This window comes from Mytilus californianus, unplaced genomic scaffold, assembly GCF_021869535.1.
Source record: "Mytilus californianus isolate M0D057914Y unplaced genomic scaffold, xbMytCali1.0.p SCAF_6, whole genome shotgun sequence".
NCBI classification, from domain to species: domain Eukaryota; kingdom Metazoa; phylum Mollusca; class Bivalvia; order Mytilida; family Mytilidae; genus Mytilus; species Mytilus californianus.
This window is the reverse complement of record NW_026262712.1, coordinates 107,371,612-107,384,690: the sequence shown is the minus strand read 5'-3', so window position 1 is coordinate 107,384,690 and position 13,079 is coordinate 107,371,612. Positions and strand designations below refer to the sequence as shown.

Genomic DNA, 13,079 nt, shown 5'->3' with positions numbered 1-13,079 from the left:
TCTCCCCAAACACTGTTTTTCTTGTGGCCACTACTCCTTCGCAACCGTAAAAGATTACGACAAATTTATTTTACCAAATTGCTCGTTATATCTTCAGGATGTTGAGTTTGGTTTTCACCGAAGTGTTCCGGAGACTCCATATGAGAGTTATTTACCCTTATGCATTTGATATAAGTGATATGCATTTCTAACTGGTAAACCATAAGTGATAGAGACCTAGGGTCTTTTGATTTGAGGTCCTTGGTCCAAAAAAAAGAAAATTTGGTCAAGGTCAAAGGTCATGGTCATATTCTGAATTTTGATTTTGGCTTATTTTCACTCCGTATAAGATATCACGACATATTATTACTAAATTGTTAGTTGCGACATGTCCTAACACATACATTTTGGTTAAAGGGTGCGCTAACATTAAATTAGAGTTTTCTTCCCTCTTGTATTTAAAAATACGCGTATGGTGATATAACTCATTAACCATATATAACTAAGACCTAGGGGTCTTTTGATTTCAGGTCCTTGGTTTATGACCTTGAAATTGAGCTCAAGGTCATAGGTAAATTTGACGTTCTAGATTTTGACCTTTGCTTTTACCTCATATGTATACATGATAAAGCCATGGGACTTTTTGCATTAGGTTGCAAGCCATTTGACCTTGAAAAATCCAACCGGAAGTGACCTTGTGTAAACCGGAAGTAGCTATTTTTTGTACTTATTTAATATAAAAGTATATAGAACCATATATTTTTGGAATCAGTGTCAAGTAAACATTCAAATTATACCGAAAGTAACATTTTTGAAACCGGAAGTAACAAATTATCTCCCTTATTAAAAAAAAAATGTATAGAAACCATATATTTTTGGAATCAGTGTACAATAAGCTATCATTTGACGCTGGAAATGACATTTTAAACCGAATTTTAATATTTTTATATCAAAATAGATCTTTCTGGGTGGAAAGACCTTCAATTGTTCTCTGAACAATTGGTTTTTAATTATTATTATTTTTTTTTTTTTCTTCGGCCTAATTTTTTTCTTGCGTAGTATTGTTGTTTCATAAGATGTCGCTTAGATATTTGGTATATGATATCGAACAGTTTATACGCTTTTGAAACTGACAACCGTTTAACTGAATACTTTACGTTGTAAGAGTTATCTCCCCAAACACTGTTTCTCTTGTGGCCACTACTCCTTCGCAACCGTAAAAGATTACGACAAATTTATTTTACCAAATTGCTCGCTAAATCTTCAGGATGTTGAGTTTGGTTTTCACCGAAGCGTTCTGGAGACTCCATATGAGAGTTATTTCCCCTTATGCATTTGATATAAGTAATATGCATTTCTAACTGGTAAACCATAAGTGATAGAGACCTAGGGACTTTTGATTTGAGGTCCTTGGTCCAAAAAAAAAAATTTGGTCAAGGTCAAAGGTCAAGGTCATATTCTAAATTTTGATTTTGGCTTATTTTCACTTCTTTTCAAAAACAGTATGAGTTATCGACAACATATTATTACTAAATTGATAGTTGCGACATGTAGTAACACATACATTTTGGTTTAGAGGGTGCGCTAACATTAAATTAGAGTTTTCTCCCCTCTTGTATTTAAAAATACGCGTATGGTGATATAACTCATTAACCATATATAACTAAGACCTAGGGTCTTTTGATTTGAGGTCCTTGGTTTATGACCTTGAAATTGAGCTCAAGGTCATAGGTAAATTTGACATTCTAGATTTTGACCTTTGCAAATTATCTCCCTTATTTAAAAAAAAATGTATAGAAACCATATATTTTTGGAATCAGCGTACAATAAGCTATCATTTGACGCTGGAAATGACATTTTACACCGAATTTTAATATTTTTATATCAAAATAGATCTTTATGGGTGGAAAGACCTTCAATTGTTCTCTGAACAATTGGTTTTTAATTATGATTTTAACCTTATTTTACATGATTTCCAAAGCATCAGTAAATACAGATGAGCGACACAGGCTCTTGAGAGCCTCTAGTTTACTTAACAGAAAACTTTCAGTTTTATTTGTGCAACACATGTTACGCATGTGTAAAAAGTTGACGGATGGATTTAGAAGGTTTAATCGTAGTAGAGTTTTCATATCTTGAAAGATTTGTGTTACAATTAAAGTCTTGTCATTGGGGAGATGTTAATTATTGAAACTAACAAGAAAGTAATATACAGTTTACGGGCCGATACAAGATCATTTTCTTGAAGATATTGGGAAATCGTAATTTTAATCCTTCAAACTTGCTTGTGGGCTTTTGAGGGCTGAATTTCTTTTCGAATAGATATTCTGACGGAGGTCTAATATTTTGTTTAACTATTATATTTCGAATAAGAGTTTTAGATAGCTGTCATTAAATTACCATACGAGAAGCCGGTCAAAGACACGTCAAAAGTGTAAAAGAAAGTTATTACATTTATCCGCTGTTGTAAGTATAGTACTCAATTTGTAAACGCTTACTGTACAATTTTTTTTATTATCACAATTTTGTGACACGGAGAAAAGATAAACCAATTTTTCATTTGTGCAATGTTAATTAACTGCATTACATTGTAAAACAAATATAATTCAAATCGTTTTATTTATGGACACTTCGTGGAACGTATTTTATGTTTAGGGGTAAAATATTGACATAAAATGTATACATCTGGAAATCATGTATATTTTGTATGCTGCTAGAGATCTAATTGGACTATGTATATTGTAGCCTTATATTGGATATTACGGAAGCGTATAGGTATCTTTTTTTGTTGTTGTTCCTATTGACTTGTTGCGTTATATCATACTTATCTATATATTTTATGTCGACCTGTGTGGCGATTCCACAATAAATTATGAAAAATATTGCGAAATATTGTGTTATATCAAAACAATGCGATATAAAAAATATTGACTTTAAGTAGATGTCGATATATTTATGTCGATATAAATTATAATCGAATTTAATTACTAGTATATCGATTAAAAATAATAATCAATTTATCAATTATATTTATCTCAATATTTTGAGAACAATATACCGCTATATGTTTCTTATATTACGATATATCGATATACTAGAAAATGGTTTGTTGCGTTGTTTCGACATATATCGATTTTAATATATAGAATGATTGACACCGGTGCGCTTTTTGAAAGGATACAAGTCAACTCGTACCTTCGGCAACTTGTACTCAACCAACCCGGTGTCAATCATTCTATATATTAAAATCGATATATGTATATGGATATGGTTGCTTCTTTGATGTCTTAATAGACAAAATGTTAGTATATATGTATATATCAGAAATCGTTTCATAAGCAGTAACCACATCAAAACGGTAGAAATGGTTTAAACTGAAAGGAATTCTTACCTTGTTTTTTTTCTACTTTCTCTCCGCTTCGTTGGTACCCAATTTCCGGTGGCGATGATACACCGTGGCAGTGATTCAGTTTTAAATTCTGATTTGTATCAACGACCTAACAGCATTAATCCATTTGGAAAGAAAATGTTCTCTCTAGCGTTTAACCCATTGCCTTGCATAATCATCGACTGAATCCATCAGTATTTTGAAGTTGTGTTCCCAGTTGATGGATTTAGGCTCACGATATTTCGGGCCTTTGGATAACACATTTCGCAGAGAAGTGTTATTGACAATGTTTAGGTTACTACCAGTAATAACGTGGTCAGCCGGAATATATATGAACGGGGAACTAGCACAGGTGCAATCAGGAGGTTTAGACTTAAAGTCGTCAATGTTGAGATCCTGCAACACGTGTTTGCAATTTTAGTTGCAATTGGTTTGGTATAGGTATAAGAAATGATAGGTACAGACATTTCTTATACCTTCTGCAGGAACGGAAAAAAAATGCCCATCAAAATCCAAAAAATATTTTATCTTCCTAAAACACAAAATGCATTTAACTTTTATATATCTAGTGGATGCCAGGCCTTAAAACTTTTCCAACTGCACAGGTTAGTCTGTACTCAGAGTAGTTTTTGAGGTCTAAACACAGCCATTTTGGTCCATTTGTTATGATGAACCTTAAAGACTAATTGTTTATAGTTTAACTATTTTATGTTACATTTTTCTTTCACAGTCCCTTATTCGTGACTTATTACATTGCGAAGCAATTCATACCATTTTGGAAACTGAATTAAACATGTTCAACACTTGTATTCCACTATCGTGCTAAAAAAGCTTCAACAATATGGCAGAAAACTACTTTCAGGTATTGGAATTTTTTCGTAAAACAAGATAAAAAAAAACATACGAAATTTTGTCCGAACATATAATGATAATTAAAACAAACATGCATCAATAGACTTCGGGTCCTCATCAGCTGCCTCATATAAACGGTCGATCAAAGACGGCACAATGATATAAGTATCACCAAATAGAGGAGGAATACTATGTTGATATTATTCTCTCGGAAATCGATGATAGACACAGAAAGTTGCGCATTTTTTAACAGTTCGAAAACTTACTGGAACTTACCCTGACTTGAATGAAAACTTTCTGAAAAAAACAACATTTTCCTGCCTTTCCAAAATATAGATATTTCTTTCCAACAAAAGTTAACTTGTTTCATCACAAAATGAAACGATTGTTTGGATTTTATACTAATAAAATATCTTATCTTATCTGATCTTATCAAATTGCAATTTTAATATGATCGATCCCTTAATAGATAACGCATACTACATAATGTAACAAGACAATTCATTTATATTTTTCAGATTATATGAAATAATGATTTAAGTTTAGCATCTATGGAAAATGAGATTTCATTTAAGGAAACTAGTGACTTACGTTTTGGCAGCTTTGGTTCTGTTTGTAGTTATCAATTTTTATGGTAATAATACTTGGATGTTTGAAAGTAATGAAGCACCATGGGGACCAAGTATGACAAAACGCATACCAAAGAAGCCGAGATATTCCGGGAAAATAGTGCATGACCATGTGATTCTTGACAAGAAAAACCATTCCGAAAGCGAATTCGCTAATGCATCTAAACTGGGGCTTGAATCTGGATTAAAAAGAGAAGAATCATTTGTCCTTGAAGACAAAGAAAAAAATCCTTTCGGAAAGAAAGTTTCGTATGATGGTGTTGAAGGTCGCGTGTGGTTCAGTGACGATTACTACGACGATGATCGAATTGTGGCTCAAATGCGTTATAAACCTCCGTACATTATCGAAGCAGAGAAAAAAAAAGTACAAGTGCCTTTAAAGACTATATTATTATATCATGGTTTTGGTGGTTGGGCTTTAAAAAAAGGTCAGAAAACATTTGAAGATCAACAGTGTCCCGTCCAACAATGTACAGTGACGGATGACCGTCGTTCTGCAGAAACTGCAGATGCTGTCATGTTTCATCATTCTCCAAGCAAACCATGGACTAAACGACCAATTGATCAGATATGGATATTATTTTTGTTAGAATCACCTTATCATACCCCTGGTCTTTCAGGCTTTAATAACGTATTTAACTGGACAGCAAGTTATAGACATGATTCTATAATAGTTGCACCTTATGAAAAAATGGTTCCACACGATCCGGATGTGATAACGAAAAAGCAAGATAAAAACTATGCAGTTGGAAAAACAAAAAAAGTGGCTTGGTTTGTTTCAAACTGCGGGGCTCGTAATGGACGCAGACAGTATGCAGACGAGCTAGGGAAATATATACAAGTCGATATTTATGGAGCATGTGGTCCTAATAAATGTCCTCGTCATAATGCAGAACATTGTTTTAATATGTTAGACAAAGATTATAAGTTTTATTTATCATTTGAAAACTCTAACTGTCGTGATTACATCACTGAAAAGTTTTTTGTCAACGGTTTATCGTAAGTATATTATCTTTATGCAATCGCTAGTCACACAATGAGTATAATACCCCCCCCCCCCCCCCCAAAAAAAAAAAAAAAAACAAAACAAAAAACAAAAACAAAAATGGTATATAAATGTTAGCACTGGTATTGTTGGTATTGTTTCTGTCAGTCTATTGTAACAGTGAAGCATGATTTTTGTATTGAAATAATCCCTCTATCGCAAAGGCGATAGAACCCAGAACACGTTACACAGCAAGCCATCGTTCAACTAATCGGCGCTTATATATATATATGTACTTCCCTAGCGCATCTGATGGAGGGCGTAATAAATAATAGGAAGTACAGCTGCACTGTTAACACTGTATTGTGTTCTGACAATGTATTACAAGCGATATTCAAATTCATAAGTCGGAGGAAAGTTTTTATTGTGGACATATATCCCTGATAAATCAAAACTGTATGATATCAAATACACGAACGCATGTAAACAATCGTTCATTTCCGAACATAAACATAACTTAACTTTACATTTTTGAAAACTTATCGTCTTGCATCCTGTCGATATTATGTACTCATATTTTGGCATTGCACAAGTTCATGCTTTTCTCAGATTGTTTATGACGTCTTCACAATAAATTTGTTGGATATATTAGTGTGGGAGAACATGATTTTTTTATTAGTTCTCATTGACTTTGAATTAGCTTTCAGTAACTGTGAGTACTCTTGGGTCTTTAGTTTTCTATGTTGTGTTTTGTGTACTATTGTTTGTCTGTTTGTCTTTTTTAACCATGGCGTTGTCAGTTTATTTTCGATGTATGAGTTTGAATGTCCCTCTGGTATCTTTTGTCACTCTTTTAGGTCGGTACTTTGTGTCTTTTGTGCGCTCACAAATTTATTCCACCCACCACATTCTATATGTGCTTGTCCCAAGTCAGGAGCCTGTAAATCAGGGTTTGTTGTTGGATGCTGTCTGTTTTATTTGTTTTTCGTTTATTCGGTTAAATTGTTTCATATTTTGTAATATCGGTCTTTTTATAGCTGACTATGCAGTATGCATGGGTTTTGATCATTTTTGAAGGCTGTACAGTGACCTATAGTTGCTTAAATTCACTTCATTTGGACTCCTCTGTTAGTTAGTTGTCTTATTATCAATCATACAATATCTCCTTATTTTATATAAACATCAGAACGGTGATTATGATTCACAATGAATGACGGTAAGCAAAATGATTAAATATATTTATGAAAAAAATACATCCCCCTAAAAAAACAATGAAAAATACACACACACGCACACACAAAGACCCATAAAACACACGAAGCATAAAAAAAGGAAAAGAGAAGGACGAGTTAAAAATTGATTTTAACAAAAGTACTTAAGCTTCATTTCAAACAAGTGTAGTTTACTATCATTTGCCACGGTCCAGTGGATTTTGTCCACCGTTTTTTTAACACTTTTTTTACACAAGTAAAGTGTTGGTTTTTACCACAAGTTAATTACAGAGTGGTCTTTAGTATGTGTTCATGAGTTACAATATATAGCCATAACGAATTTATCAGGGTTTGTTGTTGGATGCTGAATTTATATGTGTGCGAGATATTTCATAATGTGTTACAATATATAGCCATAACGAACTTATCTTGTACGGGATATTCCATAATGTGTTTTTTTTTATTTTTCAAGACATGACGTTGTTCCAATAGTAATGGGTGCACATCCCAATGATTACAAGCGAGCAGCACCACCACATTCTTTCATTCACATTGAAGATTTCGATTCACCTAAAGATCTCGCTGAATACCTTCATAAACTGGATAAAAATGACGATTTATATAACGAATATTTTCAATGGAAAGGTACAGCTGGCACAGTAAACACTTTCTATTGGTGTAGGATATGTTCTATGTTGCATGCAGCTCCAGATCATAAACCTATTTCGTACAGAGATATTAACCGTTGGTGGCGAGGCGAAGGCGTGTGTATAGGACAGAGCAAATGGAAAGATCAACCAGAAAGAAAACAAATAATAGATAATTATTTTGGAGATGTTTAAATTATCTTTTTCTTTCCTATACATAGGATACTCTGAAAAAATACATTTCTGTAGGGTTACATCAGAGATATAGTACCCTATATTTGTTTCTGGTTACATTCATTCAAAATTAAATATGTAGTTATGTTAAATTATTTTAATGAAAACAAAATGTGTAGATTTAGGTGAAAAGGTCTGGAAATCCAAGTTAGTGACACTTAACCAACATTCTTAATATTATTGGTTAGGATAGGCCTTTACATTAGGCTAGATAAGGTAACCTTAAACAAATATTTTTTTCGGCCTTATGTTGATATGAACATGTAAATTTATTGTTATTTAAAAGAGGGAGAGGTTCAGCACAGTATGTAGATCAATGATAAGTTCTTTTTTTGTTTTACATGAAAACAAAACCAATTGCCATTGATATGGAGGAGGAAATAAGATACATTTAGTCTAAGGGATTCCAAAAAACTTTCCTTTGTAAACTGTTTCCTGGCAGTCTTATCATTTGTAAGTTTGATAGTGTGTGTTTTTTAGGGGGGGGGGGGGGGGGGGGGGGTAGTTGGGGTGGCAGGGGGGATAATTGTAATAAATGTTGAATAATATTTAGTAAAACTAAAAAAAATATTTATATGTTTATAAATTTTTGTTGGTATGAGCTTCATAAGATACAACCTTGTTTCGGTGAAAACAATGTTAGGTTATTAATCACTAATTTTGAACATTTATTACAAAAATATAGGATTGAATAAGTATTAGAATTTCTCTCGTACATATATTCTTCCTCAAATTTAAATGAAAAAAAAATCTTGTATTGGAGAAAAAATTTATATAAGAAAACCTCCACAATTTTCCTTAACAAATAATTAAACACAATCTTACTGTTATTGACTTTAAATATGTGGAAATTATTATTTTTTGTTACTGCTGGTTTTAAAATAAAAACAAAATAAAGTATGCAAACGTATTTGTACATAACACTTTGTGCCACATGCAAAACCATTTTAGTACATGTAATTTACTAGGAACTCAATTACTTTTTTTTGTACCGGTTTCTGAACAATAGAACAAGTTTTGAATGATTGTTTACAAGAATACTCATTTTATGTTGCAATGAGAAATCCTAGGTTCAAAAGTTGAATTTTCATTATATTATTACTTGTTTGTTTGTTTGTTTGTTATGACTTTCTGATAAGAAGAGATTGTTATTTTATTTTCTATATTTTTTTGTGATTTAATAATGTTGACAAGAACTTGTTTATTTATTTTGTGTCTATTTTCTTTAATTTTTCTTTTGATCTTTCTGTGTGATAATTTTCAATATCAAGCTTTTTGATTAGATTCTAGCACAGAAATTATCTCTTGTTTTCAGAACCATAGATACTGTATAGATATTCATTTAAATTAATTACTTTGGCTGTGTTATGTCAGATTTAAACATTGCTGAGATCTTAGATGCTGTGGAGGGGATTTGCTACACAATTAAAAAAAATGAATAAAAAGAAAACCATGAAAAATGATCAGATGTGCAACAATTTAACAGATGATCTCAATAAGACCAGAGATCTGAATGATGAACCTAAAATTCTATATTAGTTGTTGAAATATTTTGTTTAGATGTGAAAATTCAGTAAATATAGATGTTACTGATTTTATATTTTAGAGAATACACCGTATCTTCATGTTAAACATTTTGCTTTCTATGAATGGACTTACAAATTTTTCACATCTTTGTCTTAATGGATAGTAGTCTCATTGGCAATCATATCACATCATCTCCTTATATTTATATTTTCTTTTGTAGTAAAACTTTATATCTTTTCAGATTTTTGTTGTATGCTTCCTTTGTGTTATTTTTCATCTTTCTGTAGTCAGAAATATTTATCAGATGTCCATTATTCCTATGTGATTGTTGTTTGTGTTGAATTCATAAGTTCAAATATTTTATTTTCATTTGGCTCACATAAACTATTTGAAAATTGGGAGGTTGAATATATAAGAAAGTCTTTTGCAAAATGTGTGATGGGGTATTTTTTAACCCGAATAATTCAGTCGTTATATTAATCTGCTCTACGATGGCTACATTAAAGCCTGAAGGCCTAGTCAATGAAAAATGTCTAATAATCATTCGGAATTAGCTCAGGATTTACCTATCTTGATAACATTTAGCTATAAGCTGATTGGCTCTCTCTCACAAAGAGCACCTATCAAAATTCTGGATTCCTGACACGTTTTTATCGTATAAAGAGTTCAGGCCCTCACGAGTGGGAAAGTCGATCATGGGAGAGTCGATCACGGTGAGGGACTGAATTATTCGGGTTAGGTATTTTTATACATTTACATGGTCATATTTCGTCTTGAATCAATAGTGCAATGTCTTAAACATTACTATTAACTGTGAGTTTAGAATTTTTGAGATGTTTTTATTGTTGCCAACATTGCACATGGATAGATTTCGCTAAAAATTAAAAACAAGGATTATTTGATAGTATTATTTGTATGCAGCATTGCCTGAGATCTTAAAATAATTAATCTCACACTCCATTGTCTAACAATTGTAATAATGAATGCACACACACATTTCTGAATATATGGTAGTTATTTTGGATGATCTTAGCATTGTTTTTGATATTTCATGTTCCTGTACACATTCCATATTAATTTATTTCTACTGTGTGTTTGATATTATACGTTATGAATTCCATCTGTAATCTTAATGAATGATTAGAGAAAATATTTTAAAATCATATATACAACCAAAGAAAAAACCAATTTGAAAGTGCATTCCATTTTACACATTTATATATATTATAGTTATATACTTTGTTGCCTATTTCTTTTATATTTATTCTTATATATTTGTTTAACCACTTTTTCATTTTCCATTTCTGCCATTTTTTTTTTGTTCAGCAGCATTTTAGTTGTTACTTTCATGTTAATTTTGTGTCACCTGTATTTTTTTAATAAAGGTACATTCCAGATTTATTTGTTGATATAGAAATATCTTGTTAAAGTTTATTCGTCTTAATTTGCATAAAATGTTTCCTTATTGTTTTGCATAAATCTCAAAATAACTTACATATGTTAATTTTGTGTCACATGTACTTTTTTGATAAAGGTACATTCCAGATTTATTGGTTGATATAGAAATATCTTCTTTAAAGTTTTTCTTCTTAATTTGCATAAAATGTTACCTTGTTGTTTTGCATAAATCTCAAAATCTCTTACATTTATGTTAATTTTAGTGTCGCATGTACTTTTTTGATAAAGGTACATTCCAGATTTATTGGTTGATATAGAAATATCTTGTTAAAGTTTTACTTCTTAATTTGCATAAAATGTTTCCTTGTTGTTTTGCATCAATCTTAAATTTAAACAACAGCAAAAATCACATCATGCATTTTTTTTCACAAATTAAACTTGACATAAAAAGAGCTAGATACTTTGGAGTGTATATTGACTTCTAGATGTCCTTTGGATTTTGTGTTGTTGTGTTACTGTCTCATTGACATAAACCTCAAATCTCCTTTTATTCATATTAAAGATAAGTAAACGTTTTTTTATCAAGTTAATATCATAATATTGGGTTTTATACGCCCGTCAAATTTTTTGGTATACAAATGTCCGGCGTCCGTCTGTTTGTCTTACACACTTCTTAGTTATATTAACCTTAAGATCTGTATACTTTTTGGTGATGATTCAAAATTCTATTTTTGAGTTATTGAGTATTTTGTAAAAAATGGGGGAGGGGTTTTTCACATGTCGCGCTGTATCTCAAAAACGATTTATGATTATTGCTTAAAATTTTACACACTTCTTAGTTATATTAATCTAAAGATCTGTATACTTTTTGGTTTTGATTCAAAATTTTAATTTTTGAGATATTGATTTTTTTTTTTTTTAAAGGGGGGTTTTCACATGTCGCACCGTATCTCAAAAACGATTTTTGATTATTGCTTAAAATTTTACACACTTCTTAGTTATATTAATCTAAAGATCTGTATACTTTTTGGTTTTGATTCAAAATTTTATTTTAGAGATATTGAGTTTTTTGTAAAAAAAAAAGTGGGGTTTTCGCATGTCACGCCGTATGTCAGAAACTATTTATGCTTATTGCATAAAAATTCACACACAAGACGAAGGGCGTATCATGCACTCATGGCGCAGCTGTTTATTACTTTCATTTTCATAAATTTTCATTCAAGATATTTATTTAATATATCAACATCAGAAATATATCTGTTGTACATTGCATCATTCAATGTCTTTACCAGTGAAATATACTGACTTTGTTTATTCCAAATTGTTTAATGGATTTTACTTTTATTAAATAAAACTATAAGAGCCTGAATTTTTTAAAGTCAAACAGTGTTATATTTGGAGCTACATAAACAAAGTGAAATGAAAGATGAAGGGCACTTTAGCAGGGGTTGTCTCAAAAGGGACAATTTTATCAGGTTTATAGATAAAACATTTAAATAATTGAATGAATTTATGTATTTGTGCTGGATTTATAGCATTTTTGGGTTGTAAAAAGTTTTTTCCAGTTAGTTAAAATGATTTTCATTGTATTGACAAGTATTTATTTTCCTTCAGAAAACAAAATTGCCTTCAGAAAACAAAATGCATAAAGATTTAAAGGGCAAAAGGGTGCACACAAAGGACAAAGGGGGTGGTCATCTTCTATTTTAGACTAGCTAGGACATTGTTAATTTGTTCTTGAACAGCATTAAAGTAAAAAAATTACAAGATTATTACATTTTCGACTGCTTACTTGCACAAGGACTTGTATATTTTATACAGACGAGATATCTGAATATAATGTCACACAGCATGAAAGAAGACAAAATTTATAATCACCATATTGAAAGTACTTCTTTATATTAAATTGAAAAGACATGCAGTTTATTGCAGAACCATAGTTTGTAATAAAAGCACCTTGTTCATTTACTTCATTATTAACATGAGGATATATTTTTCAAATGATTATTGTTATTGTGTGAATGTTTTAAATTGATAACGGGTTAATTTTCACTGTGTATAGGTGTAATTTGCAAAATTGAATCATGTTGGAATCTTTTGAGAGAGTTTGCATTCTCAATTTATCAATAACTTGTGCCTTTTTAATGAAAATAAACATATTTTTGTTGACTTTGTGTTTCTTAGCATAATGTATAATTCAGTTGTTGGAAAACCGGTAAATTACATGTT

The 13,079-nt window shown here is 31.2% G+C and overlaps 1 protein-coding gene across 3 annotated transcripts in view; it reads left to right on the top strand.

Moving 5' to 3' along the window:
* The window catches only part of LOC127704276 (glycoprotein 3-alpha-L-fucosyltransferase A-like), a 60,445-nt gene extending 52,040 nt beyond the window's left edge, over nt 1-8,405 (top strand). For all 3 annotated transcript variants that reach the window (XM_052208272.1, XM_052208271.1, XM_052208274.1), the window contains 2 exons: nt 4,738-5,847; nt 7,517-8,405. In XM_052208272.1, coding sequence (XP_052064232.1) covers nt 4,778-5,847; nt 7,517-7,886 — 1,440 coding nt within the window. In that variant the 5' untranslated portion in view covers nt 4,738-4,777 and the 3' untranslated portion in view covers nt 7,887-8,405. The remainder of the gene's footprint in view (nt 1-4,737; nt 5,848-7,516) is intronic.
* The last annotated feature ends 4,674 nt before the right edge of the window (nt 8,406-13,079 follow it).